General features: G+C 37.5%; 2 protein-coding genes and 1 long non-coding RNA gene across 5 annotated transcripts; 1 reads left to right on the forward strand and 2 right to left on the reverse strand.

Annotated features, from left to right (window-relative positions):
- Positions 1-893: 893 nt before the first annotated feature.
- On the reverse strand, positions 894-7,829 carry LOC128030809 (peroxisomal carnitine O-octanoyltransferase-like). Its single transcript, XM_052618811.1, has 16 exons — positions 7,621-7,829; positions 6,673-6,797; positions 6,365-6,546; positions 6,072-6,196; positions 5,879-5,987; positions 5,054-5,147; positions 4,726-4,851; positions 4,490-4,591; positions 3,759-3,842; positions 3,582-3,689; positions 3,317-3,447; positions 3,121-3,244; positions 2,168-2,246; positions 1,979-2,072; positions 1,761-1,880; positions 894-1,367 (listed from the first exon to the last, which is right to left on the reverse strand). The coding sequence occupies exons 1-16, from the start codon at positions 7,733-7,735 to the stop codon at positions 1,247-1,249; spliced, it is 1,839 nt and encodes a 612-aa protein (XP_052474771.1). The 5' UTR covers positions 7,736-7,829; the 3' UTR covers positions 894-1,246.
- A 1,046-nt stretch (positions 7,830-8,875) lies between these two features.
- LOC128030245 (uncharacterized) lies at positions 8,876-12,946 on the forward strand. The gene is made up of 9 exons (XM_052617713.1): positions 8,876-9,432; positions 10,079-10,238; positions 10,580-10,706; positions 10,854-11,152; positions 11,255-11,345; positions 11,433-11,523; positions 11,622-11,697; positions 11,814-12,051; positions 12,187-12,946. The coding sequence occupies exons 2-7, from the start codon at positions 10,219-10,221 to the stop codon at positions 11,639-11,641; spliced, it is 648 nt and encodes a 215-aa protein (XP_052473673.1). The 5' UTR covers positions 8,876-9,432; positions 10,079-10,218; the 3' UTR covers positions 11,642-11,697; positions 11,814-12,051; positions 12,187-12,946.
- A 2,112-nt stretch (positions 12,947-15,058) lies between these two features.
- Positions 15,059-18,507, reverse strand: LOC128030017 (uncharacterized). 3 transcript variants are annotated; one of them, XR_008187773.1, is made up of 6 exons: positions 17,894-18,507; positions 17,651-17,779; positions 17,137-17,229; positions 16,363-16,979; positions 16,209-16,264; positions 15,059-15,377 (listed from the first exon to the last, which is right to left on the reverse strand). It is a non-coding gene; the product is annotated as an uncharacterized LOC128030017 (long non-coding RNA). The 3 variants fall into 3 exon arrangements; XR_008187774.1 differs by having other exon boundaries at positions 16,209-16,960; XR_008187772.1 differs by having other exon boundaries at positions 16,209-16,979.
- Positions 18,508-18,909: the final 402 nt, after the last annotated feature.

Below are 18,909 nucleotides of genomic sequence, written 5' to 3' on the forward strand. Positions count from 1 at the left end.
GCCTCATTTTATTTCTTATTCTACGTTGTCATAAAAGTTGTAACTAGACTTCAAGATTTCAAAATGTGAAGTTTATTTTATTTTTATTTTTTTGCACTTACAGATTACATTTAAATACACAATGAAATAAATAGATGTGGCATCAGTTGTTGACTGGAGGCAGATCTGAACGTGAGCTTGCAGTTGATGATCGTAAGAAAGAGTTGCTTTTAAGTGGACAAAATGATTGGAAAAATCAAGCATAAATCATGAAAGAGAAGTCTTATATCTTTTACGGGCTCATCTGGCTTCGGAATCGTGCTGATCTTCTTGAAACATTTCCTTAAGTTCTCAGACCAAGGCAAACATCCCCCAAATGGAGACAGGAACTAACATTGGGGATTTGCATTGATCAAGGCCTAGATGTGGAGAGTTTACATCTTTTAGGGACAGGTTAATTTGCATTAAAGACAGTGAGAAATTGCACACCCTCTACAGTGAGCAAATGTCTCTAAACTCTAGGAGCTTTATTACCTTCTAGATTACTACTTGTAAGATTTCGATTTGAGAGCTGTAATCACTTCAGTTACTGTAAAATATTATCAGTAGAACAAGCTGGACAAGTGAAATTTGTACACAAATACATGGATTATTCACACTAAATGAATATTTGGTGGCAATGTTTATAATATCTTTTGAAGGTAACGGCAACAAGCCAACTTGTATTCTTAGTAAATCTGTGGGCAACTCACATTCAAATGTACATGCATGTATGAGTATGACACTATTCAAACTAACAGGTGGAAAATGTTTAAGGTCCTGTGATGAAGGAAGCAGACTGTAATATCTGAACCAATCAAAATTACAACTTTCAGGAACAGTTTTTCAGTGTTTCCCAATAACTAGGAAAGTAGTGCATATTATACCTTTAATTGGTAACAAACGGTAAAACATTTTTACATAAGCATTTATATTTACAATATAAAAATATTCATTAATATTCTATTGGTGCAAAAACATTTGGCTTTAGTGCAATAAGCCTTTGAAAAAGTTTGAAAAGCCACATGATAATAAAATCTTCAAATTCAGTAAATAAAGAGGAATTATATATCTGCATTATACTTACTGAAGGCACGTGAGTTTTAAGCACCTGCTGTACTAAATCCAGATTATTTCTAAAAATAAATGTATTTTAATGTGTGGCAACTTTCTCGCATAACTAAAGCACTGAGGTTAGACTAGGTTATACTTCCCAGAATGCTCTGCTTTACAGCTGGGACTGGGTAGTGATGTGCATGATGTCATGTAAAGAGGTGCAGAGGTTCTGAAACAGAGCTTCAGCATCTGTCTCTGGGCTGGACTTCCAAGCAGTGCAGGATGCAACAATTCTGGATGAGAAAAAAGAATAAATTGGATACAGAATTGTATTAAATAATATTAATAATACAATTAATGATAATAAAATGAAAGAAGAAATGACAGGTCAAACATTTAGAATAACATTTTAAAAAAAAGATTTTTCTCTTATGCTTAATAAGGCTGCATTTTATTTGATAAAAAACACAGTAAAAACAGTAATATTGTGACATAATATTAACATTTAAAATAACTTTTCTATTTGAATATATTTTAAAATGTATTATTAAAATACATTTTAGACTTTTACAAATACATTTTAAAATGTTTATTCCAGTGATACATCATACTAGGTAGTGTATATAGAATTCTAAAATAAATTGTAATGTATAACATTTTAATTACATAATCTAATATGAACCCACCGGTCATCACGAATGCGGTAGAAAAACCCATATCCGTGTGGCACCATGGGTGCAACTGCTCCCAATACAGTGGTGTAGCCCACCAGACTAGTGGAAAGCACAAAATTCCCCCCTCCGCCACTGTAAATACAAAATGTTAATATAAACTGTCTTTACAGCAATAAACACAAATCAGTACCCTGGCGATGAACCATGGGAAGCAAAGATTTAGGCCAGACCTCTTAGTATAGAGCGGATCTGTGTAGAGTTCAGGCACAGGAAGGCCCTCCTCCTTGGCAATCAGGTACAAACCCAGGAGGTGTCTGTCAAAGCCTGAAATGTGTAAGTATCATTCAAACATTGGTCCCTTTCATATTATTCATTACGCAGTGTGAATATTATCACTCACACATTATTGACACACAAACCTTTTCCATCCTGTGCCTCTGCCATCAACTTGTTATGTTTTCCGAAGGCTGCATTTAAAGCTTTTCTTTTCTCTTCAGTCTGTATAAAAAAAAGACAACAAAAAAAAAGCCATCAAAGCAAACCAAATGTCAAGAGCAGTGGTTCTAAACCAGGAGTCAGGGGCTCCAACTTCCAACGACTTAAATTTGTTTAAAATAAGACAGAAAAAAAGCAAAAATGCACTAAATAACTTTTTTTTTTTTTTTTTTTTGAAAACCAGGGTTCCCATGCTCTTGGAAAACTTGGATATATGAGGTGTCCTGATTTTTAAAAGTGTGATTTCCAAGTTCCAAAATATTTAATGGGGAAGAAATTTTGAGTAAAAATACTTTCAAATATCAGCAAGTAAATCATAAATGACCCGAAGAGTAATGTACATAAAAAAAAAAAAAAAAAAAAAAAAAAAAAAAAAAAAAAAAAAGTAGGATCCCAAAAGAACATTCAGCTCTTAAAACTTCTGGAATTCTGAAACTTGTTTTAATGTAATTATAACTAGCAGATGTACCAGAGTAAACAAATGAAACACAAAAGGAAAAATTTAGCAAAATGTCCAAGTTGCTCTTTTCCAAAAAATTCAAAGAAATGTAGATGAGGGGTGTCAAGTGTTAAAAAACAAAGCCAAAGCAAACAAACAAATAAAAAAAGAATAAAAATGCTGAGCTATATTCCAAAGATACCATACAACCATATGACATAGTGTAAACACCAGCCAGACTGAAATTTAACCTGTTATTTGCTGAAAATCTTTGCCACAACGCTTCTGTAATATAGAGCACAAACTGTATGAACAACTTTATGATTCTTTTATTATGATACTCTTTCATCATAAGGACGAGGATGGTTCATACAGGTTTGGAGGATGAGTCAATGACAGCTGAACTAACACTTTCTTTACTAGACACAAGGCACTCACAGTGGCTGCAGGGTTCAGCATGGTTCTGCACCAGTGCTGGGCCTCTACAGTGCAGGGCCTCATGGTCTCTGTGCGGCCATGAAAGAAACGGCGTGTTGTGGCAGTCTCATAACAACTACCAGGCCTGAGAATGAAAGAGAGAAAGATGCCAGACTTAGTAAGATTCTTCAGTCAGGCAGTTTTCTGACACACTTACTTTCCGTGTAGCCTGTAGTATGATAACTGCAGAGCCAGCTGTACGAATGTGTCAGGGTGAAGCCTTCTCTTCTTAATGGCTGCTTTTCCGAAAGAGGTGAAGGCATAGGTGACTACCTGCAAGTCCTGAGACTATAGATACAGACGCTTTAGTGATTTTAATTATGTTTACTAAAAACCACGTCTGATCACAGCGTATTCTGTTTGTATTCATGCATTATGGGTTTGCATGGCAAAGACTCACTAACAATATGTGTGTTACTTACACTTTTGCTGTACTGTTCTTTAGCCAGGGCGATGTCTCTCCTCACCCGCTCATCCACGGTGAATATCAGCTCCTCCGGCAAGGGCATCTCACGCACAACCTTTGAACCCTGGGAGTCATAGTATAATTTCAACATGCACTGTCACACTTATAAAATTACATACAGACACAGTCTTACCTTCCACACTCCACCACAGGCCCTCAAATTTTGATCTACATAATATGCATTAGATACCAAAACCATGCCGTCATATGGCGAATGCTTTAAAACAAACAAATACAAAGAAAATTATGATAATTATGCATAATCACTGAGTGTGACATAATCATACTTCATTTCACTACACACTGTGTGATAAAATTACTATTTAGGGGTTGATGAGATTTTTTCAATGTTTTTTTAAATAAATCTCTTTATGCTCACTGAGGCTGCATTTACTGCATCAGAATACAGCAGGAATAATTAAATATATAATACAGAAATAGAGTAAGGATTTCAAAACATTATTACAGTTAAATTATTGATACAATTTTAAATCTGAAAAAAATTCAAAAGCTGAATTTTGAGCAGCCATTAATCCAGAAATTTTCTAATATGCTGATTTGCTTGTCAAGAAACATTTTCTATTATCATCAAATATTGAAACCAGTTGCTTAATATTTTTTTGGAAAGCATGATACATATTTTCAGGATTCTCTGATGAACTAAAAGTTCAGCATTTATTTGAAATAGAACATTTTGTAACAATGTTAAAGTCGCTTTTGACCAACTGACTGCATGCTTTCTGAATAAAACTATGAATACATTTTTTAGAAATCATATTAATCCCAAATTTTTGAACAGTAATGTATGTAAAAATATACACAGATTCTAAAAATGCTGCAATAATCAATGGTTGTATTATTTACATCACAGTTAGAAGCGAAGGTCCCATTAGAGAAGCAGATCAGATTGTAAGATTTATCGCCCCAGCGGATCGTGGGGTCACCAGTTAAAGCCAGGTGGATCAACTATCGAAAGAGAGAGAGAGAAATCTTTGTCAAAATGGCTGAAAAAGGAACTTAATGTCCTTCATGGAACAAATACAGCAATTGAGTGACATTCATGATGGTCCTCGCACAAGTGTGTATGTATTGTACTCAACCTGTGTGTAGTTTTCAGGGGTGGAATAGGGCTTGGCATCGTCCAGGGCGAGTACAAATAAAGAGCTCTGAATAGTCTCTAGTATGGTCTTATTCACAGGATTAATGGAGATCAGATACTCCCGAGCCTGAAGAGACGGACACATAAAAAAAATCTCATTATGATAACACTTCAGTATACTTTCAAACAAAGATTTATAAACTGGTGTTGAAACTCTAGTGAAGGTTTTTCACAATTCTTTCACATCCTTTATAGAATGTCAGGTGGAGTTCATTTGCATATTGCACTGTGATTGGTTGTGGTGCTTCCGTGGAGGGCGTGGCTCTTACCTTTGCCCAGCGTGTCCTTTCCTCAGTGGTGAGAGCGCTCACTCCATCCCCCTCCGGCTCTCCATCACAGCATTCTTTAATGTAAGTGAGCTGCCTAAAGAAAACAAGGACCATGCGTGGAATAGCATGCTGCTTTGCTGCAGTATATAACACGCATACTATGCGCATTACAAATAATACACTACCATGCAAAAGTTTAGGGTCAGTAATGTCTGTGAAAGAAGTCTCTTATGCTCATTTATTGGGCTGCATTTATTTGATCAAAAATAGAGAAAAACAGTAATAATGTGAAATATTACAATCATTTAAAATGGCCATATTATTTTATAACATATGCAATTTATTCACACGATGGCAAAGCTTTCAGACATCATTACTCCAGTATTCGGTGTCACATGATCCTCCAGAAATCATTCTAATATGCTGATTTGGTGCTCGAGAAACATTCCTTATTATCAGTGTTGAAAACAATATTAACTTTGAAAATTACATTTGGATAAAAATGAAAAATTTACTTTAACAATTTTCATTTCCGACATGTTGAATGGACACCACTTGAAGAATTGAACACTTAACTTGATCACCATAATGTAGCATGCTACTACTGTATGTGGAGCATTTATCAAACAATATTGTTTGGAATAATGGAAGGCAGTATACAGTGTATACGCCGCAGTATTCAATAAGTAGTATTCTAGTATTCCATTCGGAACAAAGCCAAGAACAATGATTGTGCATAATCACACAAAATAAAGACATAGATTTCACTGGATCAATAAAACCGATCCACTGAATCATTGAAAACTAGGACACTTGGCACTATACCTCAACAGCTCTGGGGGGGTGAGCATACGGCCATCACAGAGAGCGTCAAATGTGAAGACCCTCCCACGACACATCACTATCATGTGAGAAGGGCAGGGTCCTTCGCTCTCTACAACACACAGTGATCAAACATCCAGCATAAAGGAACATATGGACACATTCATGCATACAAACAAGCATGCATATGCCTAACCTGTTTTGAAGAAGTTGAGGAGGGTGTCTTTATTGACACCAGGCACTTTGCAGGTGCAGTAGAGCATGCGGAACTGATCCATGTCAAAGGGAATAGTTCCTGCTTTATGAATGGCAAGCCTCTCCCTAATGAGTTTCAGCAAATTCAAACAAACAGCCATATTAAACACTTAATACATTGCTAATGCAGACAAAAACAATGCATTCATATTCAGAAATAAACAGAAATTAGACACTTTTGAAAAACATTTACTACACCGGCTGTTTCTTCGTTCAACATAAACAATCACTTACGTGCGGATAAGGTCCCAGTACCGGAGGGTGAACCACAAATTCAAGCTGGTCCTCTCCAGCTGTGTGCCATCACGTACAGGCCAGCAGTGCTCCACATAGGGTGTAGGACCTCCAAAATTCACATTCAGCTGAGAGGGGATGCGTGCTTCTAGATACGCTGTGTCCAGCCACCAGTCTTCAAGCTGAAGAAGAACAAATGCCAGGTTTAAAAAAAAAGTCTATAAACGACATACGAAAATACATGGCAGTTAAGTGATTCCATAGCCTGTCTGAAATGGAGCGGTGTGCAAAGAAAAGAAGCCTATTACCCAGTTACGCCTGCTCTTGGCTCTCCTCAGAAGCTTCTGTTGTAGCTGTTGTCCGATGCCCTCCTCAAAGCATTTCACAATAGCCTCTGTGGCTTGAAACTCTTCCTCAGATGCAAAAGGTTTTACTGGAAAAAAATAAAAATAATAATAATAATAATAAAATAACATAGTTTCTCAGCAAGGTGAACACATGTTTTTTACTCATTGCCCTATAAAATAAACAATGTCTTTTCTGAGAAAAAAAAAAGTTTCAAAAAAGTAAAAAAAAACTAAAACATTAAGTCATTTAATAACACCTAATAGAATTTGCAAAACACAAAGTTACAATTTATTATTTTTTTTATATTAACATTTCATTCAATGTGACAATCACATCAAGTTAATAATTCAGTTAAATATTTTAGTTTAAAATGAGACTCACAAATCTGATCAACAATGATATGTTCATGGATAAACAAACTATTACATATAATAAAATATTACATGTACAAATTCTGGTAGTTAATATTATAAAATACCACAATTTGTACATGTAATATTTAAAGTTCCATAGAAGTAAAAAGTACTTTGTATACTACTATTATTGTACTGTAATTTTTTGTTATTTTTTATGATATTTCTATGCAGGTTTATTTAGCCTATTTATTAAATTTTCTATTTTAGTTTAGGTAACTTTAGTACTCCAGCTTAAACTTTGTGTGTGTGTGTGAGGGAGAGAGAGAGAGAGAGAGAGAAATTAGTTTTAATAGAAAGACAAAACTAAAACAGCTCTGGCAGTGCCAGTATTTACTAATGAAAAATTTAATACGAAATCAGAGCAGTCTGCACTTTAATTTACAGTCATCAACTACGTGTAAAAGCCACCAACAACTCTTTTTTTATCCCATGTAACATAAAGTCGTGAGCAGAATGCCTGTTTGTGCTCGAGCGCTTGTGTTGACCTCTCACCTGCATGCAGGTATTTGTCCAGTGACTCGTGTAGATCGGGCACAGGGAGAGGAGGGAGGCTGCTCTGATACTGAAATGTCCGCTCCACACTGGACTCGAACACCTGATTATCCATTATTACTGGACTGATTCAACTGCCAATCCTTTACCACACTTCCGCATTTGAAAAGCGGAAGATTCAAAGAGTAGCGTCAAAGAACTTCCGCTGACTGTGCCATAGCACGGCATTGTTGTGGATTATTCATGTAGAATTCAGGACATATACCTCTTCTAAATATTCCAATCTCAGTTTACAACAATTCATTGATTATTATAAAATTAAGGAAGATGTTGTCACGAAATCCCGATGCTTATTGCGTAACTTAAACAACAATTCTTCATAGTCTGATCACATTATTTAATTTCAAAAACAGCGAGAAAATTATACAAACAGCATATCACGTTAAGCATTAGAATTAGCCAAAGCTTAAAAAATTAATTATGACTAAAGGGGGTATAGAAGGATTAAATTAAAGGTTTATGGCAAACTTGTATTAAACATACTGCTCACCTTTTTTTCACGCGCTGCAATCTCAATTGCGTCAAAGTGATGTTGTAAAAATGAAGAAAGCCCTGCTAACAACATTACGTAAACGTGGCAACGTCGCGGATCGGTGGTCGTGTGCTGGTAATCAGTTGGTCATTTTTTTTAATAATTATTCTATGGGCGGACATGCAGCACTTGAACCTAATTTATGTCCTCATATGCCCAAACTAATTTAAAGGATGTTTCAGCAGCTGTGAATGATGAATACATACTCGAAATGAATTCAGTTAATTTATTAACAAGCAAATATGAACAGTAATACACCCAGATTATTCATAAAAACAGGATATACAGCGAAATATGAATGAAAGCATTCAGCCCATACAGAAGCACATAGATTGAGATATATTAATAATAAATACATTTCCATATATTGAAATATCTATACCCTTCTGTAAGCATCCAGGGTCAAAACATTATGCACAACATGCAAGTCTTAGTAGGCACTCAGTACATTGCATTTAAATATTATCATTAACAATGCACACATTCATCAACTAATCACAAGATCCCACAATAATCTTCAGCTAATCACACCCTTAAAGGCCATCTTTCAATTTAATTTTATAACTTAATTTATACAGAATATTGCATGAAAATGTAAATTTAAAAAGACATACATAAGAATACATATGTTTTACAACACCCACGGGCAGAAATTAAGAAAAAAAAGTGCCTATTCTAAGCTACGCTCCAAAAACCCGCCTTTCCCCAGAGAACGCGTCATATGACGTAACGACAGGCAAACATAGGCGCTGCAGCCCTGGTTCTCAGTGTGGGTTTACGTAGTCTGAGAGGTGGAAACAGAAAATAGAGATTGTCGTTCTCGTTATTATAGTTATAGTAGGTTTGAGTTGTCACAATGGTGAATTCTTGTGTTTGTTTTGGATGCAACAACTCGGGTCCACCGATTTCCAAACAAGAAACACAAAGATTTCCGTGCTTGGATACGTTTCGTCCAGGCAAAGAGAAGCAATTTCGCTGCCTCCTCGTTGACAAGACACACGGTGGTATGTGAAAAACACGTCACACCGGACAGCTACAACCAAGGAGATCTTATGGAATTTCGCATGGGATTTCGACGAAAAGAGTGGGTTAGGCTGGCAAATGGAGCTGTGCCATCGGTGCATGCAGGTCCACCTGCAAAATCTGGCGGGAGTGAAGAGTCTAACGTTAATGTTAGCACTAGCAGAGAATCTGCGCGTCGAAAAAGGGAGCTTTGCACAGTAAGTCTTATAATACCATATATAAATTGTTGTATCGAAATGTAGCTCTGCATGTAATTTCTGCAAATATATTTTTCTTGACGTTATAATGGTCTTGGCATGGCACGAAAGCCCGCCTAGCTGCCGTCAGCTTACTCTTGTTACACCCCGTGAGGCGGCACATGAGCCTCCTGACACTTATTTTATTGAGCTATTAAGACCAGGTTCCAGAAAATTGTATTTTTTTAATAAAAAATTTATGTGGTTGCATTCGCATATTACTACTCGGTTAAATTCACGCATGAATTTTCCTGCATTTAACTTGTTTTAGCGCCCGCCAAATAGATTTTTTTCCCTGCCAAAGTCTGTTGTTCAGTGAGTAATGTAGATGAACTGCTGCCCTTGTGACAGGGCGCATGTTTAACTGAAAGAATGAGCAGAGCGCGCGCACACTTTTCACCGTCTCCAAAACGCAACCAAGTAATTCTTGGTTTTCTTTGACTAATCGAAGCTGGTATCAACAAGGCACATGCGAGAGAATGCAGCTCGGGACTACTTTGAAAAGATTTTAAAAAGATGAGCAGTCTTTTAAATAATACATGAATGGGGGATTTTCATGAAAGGACTACATTTTAAGTTCAAAGTTGTGATTTCGGTCTGTTTTCAGATTTTGGGAGAGAGTGCTGCCAGCAAAGACGGGGCGGGTGCAACTGCCACTTCAGATCCTGAAGATGATGGAGATGGAGACATCTCTACAATGGACCCTGAGCCAGAAGTGGTCCATCGTGGATCACAGAGCAACATAAGATGTTTACATCGTTCATTAGGTAGATAGCTTATATCTATCATTCACCATACATGCCATATACAATCACAAATAAGGATTATGTCAAAAATTTTCATGATCTCCATGGTTACTATTTTGTCATTTCCACTTTTCAGACAGTAAACATTAAAAAATTAAGAACTCCATAATGTTAGAAAAATAATTTTTTTACTGGGTTGCATTAGATAGTGCATGTGTTGTTACCAATGAATGTACAATGGTGAACAATTACTCTCACTGCCCCAAAGTAAAAACCTTTTTATTAATGGAAACTGTTTCTGATTTTGTATCAAAAAATGCCATAGTCAGAATTAATGTGTGTTTTCCTTTTCTTGTTTTCAGTGCTGTTGACAAGTTCATTGTTTGCCAGAGGCAGTTGCTGTCCTTGTTCACGGTTTGCTCTGCATGCTGCGGGGAAACCCAGGGACACATAATGCACCCGGAAGGAACTTTCATAAAAGTCAAGCAGGTAATGTCTTATTTGTCAACTGTCTATGAGGAGCTGAATTATAGTCTGTGAATGTACAGTATGTATATTAATTATTTGTCTTAACTATACAGGTTTTTTACTGGTTCATCTTAAAGCTGCTTGAGTATTGAATCTTGTATCTTTCAGGCCTGCGGAACTTGTGGTTATGAGCGTTACTGGCAAAACCAAGAGAAGGTGCATCGAAACATGCCTGCCTGCAACCTTTTACTCAGCGGTGCCATCCACTTCTCAGGTTGCATGGCTTCTCAGACAATCAGGATGCTGAAGCTGTTTGGACTGCAGTGCATTAGTCCCGGGACTTTTTTCCGCCATCAGCGCTATTACACTATCCCTACCATCGTGCAGGCCTGGAGGAATGAGCAGAGGGGGATCATCAGGGAGTTGAAGGAGACTGGGGGTGGATTGATCCTGTCTGGTGACTGCAGGTAGAATGGTCTAGCTCACGTCAATGATGTCACGTCACGTCAAGAACCGGTCAATGTGTTTTTGCATTACCCTATAAATGTAACTGTTTTTGACGTTCTTAGATCAGATTCTCCTGGACACTGTGCCAAATATGGTAGCTACTCCTTGATTGAGGATCGAATTAACAAAGTTTTGGATGTTCAGCTTGTCCAAGTAAGCTGATGTCACACATAAATCTTGTGTCTGATTTAGTTACTGATATTACTGTTACTGTTCAGTAATAATCAGTTGGTTTTACAGAGCTCAGAAGTCCCAAGCAGCTCTTGGTGTGAGCTAGAGGGTCTAAAGCGGAGTATGCAGTTCCTGATGGACCAAGACATGCAAGTGGCAGGTAATGATGCTAGGAGAGATCTAAATCTGAACAGCATTGACAGGCACAGTATCACTCAAAATAAATTCTAAATTCTATAAAATCAATTTGTGTTTTAGGTGGCCAAGTGGGTACGTGAGAAAATGTGTTCAGAAGGAACAAGGCATTTCTTTGACGTCTGGCATATTGGGAAAAGTATGTATTGGGATGTTGGTAGTTCTATATAACAGACTTGTTTTTTTGTAGTTAAATTCAATTTCCTAATAATTTCCTAATAATTTGCTCTGCTCTGTTTGTCTGCTCTGGAACAGGTGTACAGAAAGCACTGGATGCTGCTGCAAAAGAGAGGGACTGTGAGGATCTGAAGCTGTGGAGGCCAGCCATCATCAACCATCTCTACTGGACCGCAGCTTCCACCCCTACAGGAGATCCAGATGAGATGCAGGCAAAATGTACAGGACATACATGAACACAGCACTCCTGCATTTGCCAGCTGCGTACATCCACCGTTGGAAGGAGAGGCAAGAAACAAGGAGTGGCTGGAACCAGGTACAACAGATGTCACATTTTTTTCAGTGCTTGTAAATTTTAGTTTGGTTTTATCAATACATAATCCCATGTGTACTAATAATTACTTGTGTTATGAAATGCAAGGGATTATATGACAGAATACGTTTTATTCAGGATCACCAGCACCCACTAAACTGGAGAGTGTAGCTGCCAGGAAAGCACTGGTAAAGGATATTCGACAATTGTCACCTCAGCATCAGACATTCTCCCTGGAGGCCTACCATTCCCTCATTCTGCACTTTGCTTCCAAACATACTGGCTTTTCTTGGGATGTACAGCAGGTAGTGTCATCACTTAAAAGTATCGATACTAATAAAATTAGTTTTTTTTTTTCTTTTTTTTTCTCAATTTCAGGAAATGATGACAGAATGAATATGGCTAAAAACTAATGCAGTCTTGTATAGCAGACCAAAATGTTATAGATAACAGCATTACATATTGTTTGCAAAAAAATAATTGCAAAGATGAGTCATTGTCTTAGACCCATTTGAACTGAAAACATTAATGTCATATATTTATGTTGCATTTCACTGCATTGGGTTAGCTTTGGAGACCTAATGTTCTAACTACTTAGAAACCATCTTACGGTTAGTAGTTTCACTTAGTTTTTCAATATCTTTTTTGTGTGAATCTATCTATTTTTATGTGAGTCAACCATGTAACTAAATGTTTTCTAAACATTTCTCTCCTCAAGTATACGCAACAAATCTTATGGTCTCTCTGGTAGAGGAATACTGCAAGACACCGCAGGCCCTCTGCTGCACCGCCCCCCTCACCTCTTCCGTCCAGAAGGTTGCCAAGGATGAGGCAGTCAGCCTCCATCTCGCACGACACTCACGTTTTAACATGTAATAAAAGATCAATTTTACCAGTAGTTTGTTTCACTATGGATTTATTAATCGTCTTCCAAGCGGGGCCACTGGAAACCTTTGTATGTTTGTCCCTCCTCTGCAAACTGCCTCCTTATTGCTGACACAACACATGAAGGTATGGCTTTTCTAATGTTCCTGCCTAGTATTCCGTACGCCCAGCGGACAACCTGCCTGTATGCTGTGTATCGGAACTGCCTGTGGTGTAGATTGGGACATATATACATTTTGATCATACCATGTTTTCATAGTAAACAATTCCAATGGTAAATATTGCATGTCCTGTTGGCTGATATTCTACTGTACTACACAACCCCAAAGTTGTTTTTATAGTAAGTATATGGAAACCACTCAGTTTAACAACCTGCTTAACAGGATTTACTATTTTGGTGTAGAAAAGCTATTTTGAATTGCAGTAAAATAATTTTTGCTCAAAACCTACTCTGGTCTGCTGGCTTGAAGAGGGCCATGCTCCTGTCTGAAGTTCATGTATGCTATCTGCAGCACAAAAGGATTCAGACAGGATGCTTCAAACCCTGGATGGAGTGTGAGGCAGGTAATGTCTTCTGGGGGATCTAGGTTTTGGACAAGGGACCAATAGGCGTCGACCTCCCTACAGCACACACTCTCCACTGCTGATGGCATAGCCTCACATCTACCACACAAGCACCTGTTAAACAAATGTGCTAAGATAAACTCACTCTCCTTCCCTCCTTGTAGCTTTAGTGGTTGGTGTAAGACCTTGTAAGAAATGACATGTAGACTACTTCCTAAAACTTGGGTAAATATAAACTGTAAAAAGACACACCCCCTGTACAGTATAGGCCAGGGATCCTCAAATCTGGACCTTGAGATCCACTTTCCTGCAGAGTTTAGCTCTAACCCTAATCAAACACACCTGAGCATGCTAATCAATGCCAATTAATGTCTTTGGGATCATTAGAGAATCCCAGACAGGTGAGGTTGATCAGGGTTGGAGCTAAACACTGCAGTGCATTGGACCCCCAGGGCAAGATTTGAGGAAGGGGGGTATAGGCTGTCAATTAGATGCATTTATCTGCATGCCTTACAACCAGTATCCCTCCACGTGACAATAAAACATCCTTGTTACAATGACTGTATTTATATGAACAGCATATTCCCGTCCTAGCCGGAAGACTAACTGCTTTCATACAGGTACTCCACAGTACATGTGAGCTCATTTACATTATGTCCGTCGGAAATACTAAGAGGTGATCAGTATAACAGCCGACTAAGTTCGGAATTCCAGCTGTCCGGTTATGTTGTTCAGATATACGGCCCAAACGCTTGACATCTGCAGAAACAGAACATGCGGACATCTAGATCTAAAAGCAGTTATTGATTAAACATCGGCTAGCAATTTCTACAAAATGTCACGATAAACTATGTTGTGTGGAAATGCACAGAATTTCTATCCCTATCCAGACTAGCTGACCGCCTACATCCTACAACATTCATTTAAAATCTGGGATCTAAATTAATTATTTAAGACATGCTGCTGGCATAGATGGTGACAATCTACATGGGTGCTTGAAAAACAACAATGTCGACAGCAATATTGCTAAATATGATTTATTAAAGATACTGCAATGTGATAAACATGGAGACAACGTTAGCCACAATTAGCTATCGCCTGTGGTCACTCACCAAGACACCTGCCCAATTCTCAACTGATTCTCCTCACACCACAACTCTATCTCTCTCCTCTGTCCATTTACCCTTCCCCTTAACTCTGCCTGACCCCTCTCTCGCCTAGGCGGCTCGAAATTATACGGCAATGGCCCATCGTAAGAGTTGACATTTATGCCAACTGCAACCTCTTCACTGTCTGACTCCATTACGAAGAGACGATGTTTACCTGCCGTTGCGTCACTTCCGATCAGAGCGTTTTTCACAACGGAAGTAATTTTAATCACAATTTCTTTTTAAAAACTGTTTTAATGCCAATTTATGATTAATTTCTTCATGCAAGTCCAGTTGCTACACTATTTATCTACACGTTCATTCACAATGATCTTCAACTTGAAAGATGGGCTTTAACCAAACCACTGCAAATAATTCATTGAAAATAATATGCTATAGCTTATGAACAGATGTATTATAGCAAATCAAGTTTAATGAATCTCACACCTATCATACAGCATTATGGCCAGTTCACACTGCCACAAAAATATATCTAAATATATACAGTATATGTTTAAGCAATTAACATTAAATTCTAAAATCTTAAGTAATTCTTACTTTCTCTATTCTTGCAATATTCTAGTGTTCATGTCCCTGAGTAATATCTGCATCCCCCGAAGTCTGAAGAGAACACAGTATGCTAGTAGACAGCAATCCTCGTGAGAGAGAGGTCTGGTGTGGAGGGTGGATCTGGAACTGACTTCTCTTGATTATCTCTTTTCACAAACTGCCCTGAAATACAATTCAAACATTAACAATGATTGTTATAAATGTAATGTAAGGCTCTTAAACTCATAATGCTCATTTTGGAAATATAGTTAATATCACTAATATGCAGCATGCACGATACAAGGAAGTGGTCAGTAATTACACTTTGAGGTATTATATCTATGTCAGTAAGGCTACCTTTAAGAAAAAATAAAATGAATAAATTAAGTTGTGTTATGCATTCAAATAGTTAGACATGCTAAAATACAGAATTTGTTAACAATAATAATAAAAAATAATATGCTGGGGAAAAAATTAGGGCCCTAAATATGTTTTTTTTTTTTTATGTTTAATAAATTGATGTGAAAATGTATGTCATACGAAAAAGGAGTAGAGAAAAATGAAATATTTATTTTATCATTGAGGATTTCTTAAAAAAAAAATATATATATATATATCGTCTCGCTCTCATGAACCCAGTCTCGTGTCTCGTCTCATCTTGTGGGATAAGTGTCTCATCACACCCCTAGTAGCCAGAGCAAGAGATACATTAGATTTCTTTTGCATGTCTGACAGTCTAAAATTAAGCAGAAGTATTTTGAAAGAGTTAAACCTGTATCCTGTTTTCTGGGTAACATTGAGAATATCACTATATATTGTTGCAACACCTCCGCCACGACCAGTCTGACAGGGCTCATGCTTATAACAGTAGTTTGGTGGAGTTTAGACTAATGCTAAATCAAAAATACCTGTCAAAATTAACACTGGAACAAACACAATCTTTATTGTAGTAGTACTTCTATTTGAGCGTGTAGAACAAAATTCATCATAACAGTTATTTGAGAATTGGCTTACTAGTCATATGGAGCGACGTGTCCTGGAGATGTTGTCCAACAGGAGATCTAAAAAGCCTAGCTCCCAGAAAAGATTCCAATTATTAACAAAAGGCAGTTTCTGTTCTTTACACCATGACTATAACCATTCGTTTAAAGCAAAAAGTCTGCTGAACCTTTCATGTCCTCATCTATACGTGGGAAGTGGTCCTGACACGATGATCATCATGCAGGCGATATGCTGCGCACTGTCTTGATCAGGCTCCTGAAGTCCCTCTTCAGCGTCTCCGTCCGCTCTGATGCCCACCTCACTCTTCAGGGTCACGGGAATCTGTGCAGAAATATCAAGAACATGAGCACCAGGGAAGTAGTCAGTGTGGACTTTACCTTCAGCTAACATAGCGCAAACGTGCCGGACGATGGAGTCTCTGATGATCACAGCGTTTTGTTCTGTCTCGCGAAGTGGAGCGAATCGGGTTCTGGTGGAGATCCTGAAGACCGGAGGCGGCGGATGGAGAGAGGTCGTCGCCCAGGGCCTGGATCATGTCTTACACTATGAAATAGGGTGAAGGACATCTGGGAAGATCGCATCCTGGGTACACCGGGCCTTTGCAGAGAACCACACAGAGTAGAGGTGGTAGTAGGGTTAGCTGTATACTTACCCTGGACTTATGAGCATCAACCCCTGAATATTTCCAGCACAGCTCTCCACTCGCTCAGCTGGGCCTGCTTCTCCACAATATCATGGATCTGTATCTTCACGGCCTCCAGCTCCTTATTAGAAATAAACAAACTAGAGAATAGGGGAAATGCAGAAAAGAAAAATAGCAATATGGAAAACATACAAAAATCTTTAGATACCAGAATTCACATGTTTAGATTTTACAGATGCATGATGATATATTGTAAAAAATAAATATGAAGTTATTTAATAAGCTTTGTAGCATCACCTGTGTTTTCTATCTCTGTCAGCAGCTCCCGTTAGACATTTTCTTGGAACTTCTCCTCTGTTTTAGAGGGTTTTTAAGACACTCCTGAAATCACTGTACAATTTTTTTATCAATATTTGTTTACAATGATAAATCAGAACAAGCTTGAAACAGTGGTTTGAAATAGTTTCAGCCCATTTTAGACCACGAGTGACGTCACTGATAGACTCTACAATGCAGATTTTTAGGTTAAATTAATTAGCTTAACTTTATTTCATTTATCTATTGACAAATTACCATCAAAAACATTTACAAAACGATCAAAACCGATCCTTTAGGCATAAGATGTAATTAAAAGGCCAAACTTTCATTAATAAGGGCTCAAATCTAATATGCTATAACGTTAATTATGTTTCTATGCTAGCGTAATACTTGATAGCAGACATTTCAGGAAAAATACCATAATCGCAGAGGTATAAATATTAACAAAAAGTACTTAAAGTAGACTGTGGATGATATTAACGTGTTACTTAACAAATCTGTCGCAGTTGTTGGCCTTTTCTTTGGTATAACTGACGAGAAACAGAGAAAATGTCAGACGAGTCCTCTCCTCTCCAGCAGCTGATGTGTACGCGGTTGCCATGGTAACTCAACGGCTAGAAGGCTAATAAAAACAATAAAATAATAAAAAAAGGTTTTAGCGACGTTAGACTTTTGTTTTAACTTTGTTTTATACATTTTATCAACCAACTTATTTATTATAAATTGTAAAACTCACCTCAGAAAGCTAATTCTCCTGTCAGACACAGTTGAAGTGAAAAGTGCGTCAAACAAACGCGCTGTCCTTCTGATACAACAATCTCTGCTGCAGATGAGATGGTGTAGCCAGTCTGTGTCACTATTTCACGTTCATAACTCCTTACGAGATAGAAAGTTTCACAACTCTTTTCTTGTCAATACTGTGCGCGCGGTGCGTCAGTTGCGGAAGCGCGCGCCTGTATGTCACGTCACTATATATTAAAAGCATGTCCATATTCTGACTTGGTGAAAAGAAACATATTTTATCTTTAAGGAACGTTTAATCTTGAGTCTGAAGTTTAATTACACTTTTTAAATGGCTCTATACTCAGAGAGCATATAAAGAACGTAAAAAAAATATATGGTAATGATATTACGTGCATACGACGTTGTAGTTACGTTGCCAGTAAGTCATGAAGTTACCAATATATTACCAATAGAGGACCTATCTGGGACGTTCTTGGTTATCTGGTCACGTTGGAAGGACGTACTGACGACGTTGTGAGTTGGTAATGTGATGGTAATAAAATTACGGGCATGCGACGTCGTAGTTACGTTGTCAATTGGTAAGTCATGGAATTACCTAAAATTACCAGTACGTTACGTAACTGTTACGTCGTGTGTTAGCAGGGAAGTACTTCCAGCCCATAGACGATAATTAAAAATAAGTTGGATAATCTCAATCGAGTTATATTATCCGTACAAAAATGAACATATATCATAAATTCCCCCATCATATTATTATAGGCTATTCAGACTGATTTATATATATATATATATATATATATATATATATATATATATATATATATATGTGTGTGTGTGTGTGTGTGTGTGTGTGTGTGTGTGTGTGTGTGTGTGTGTGTGTGTATAAATCAGTCTGAATAGCCTATAATAATAAGTCCAAGTTATTTGAGCTGCTGACAATCGCTCAGATACAAATTAAAATGAAGGATGACATGGTATGGAATCGGTATAAATAGACAGTTTTAACAT

This window comes from Carassius gibelio, chromosome A16 (assembly GCF_023724105.1).
Source record: "Carassius gibelio isolate Cgi1373 ecotype wild population from Czech Republic chromosome A16, carGib1.2-hapl.c, whole genome shotgun sequence".
NCBI classification, from domain to species: Eukaryota; Metazoa; Chordata; class Actinopteri; order Cypriniformes; family Cyprinidae; genus Carassius; species Carassius gibelio.

What these genes read in the sequence shown, in the direction of transcription:
- LOC128030809 (XM_052618811.1), bottom strand. Translation starts at nt 7,735, where the DNA reads ATGGATAATCAGGTGTTCGAGTCCAGTGTGGAGCGGACATTTCAGTAT. An exon ending in AAAGGACACGCTGGGCAAAG is followed by an intron (nt 4,852 to 5,053) that starts GTAAGAGCCACG and finishes CCGTCTCTTCAG; the next exon opens with GCTCGGGAGTATCTGATCTC. An exon ending in TGCTGAACCCTGCAGCCACT is followed by an intron (nt 2,247 to 3,120) that starts GTGAGTGCCTTG and finishes TTTTTTATACAG; the next exon opens with ACTGAAGAGAAAAGAAAAGC.
- LOC128030245 (XM_052617713.1), top strand. Translation starts at nt 10,219, where the DNA reads ATGTTTACATCGTTCATTAG. An exon ending in ATGTTTACATCGTTCATTAG is followed by an intron (nt 10,239 to 10,579) that starts GTAGATAGCTTA and finishes TCTTGTTTTCAG; the next exon opens with TGCTGTTGACAAGTTCATTG. An exon ending in ATCCTGTCTGGTGACTGCAG is followed by an intron (nt 11,153 to 11,254) that starts GTAGAATGGTCT and finishes TGACGTTCTTAG; the next exon opens with ATCAGATTCTCCTGGACACT.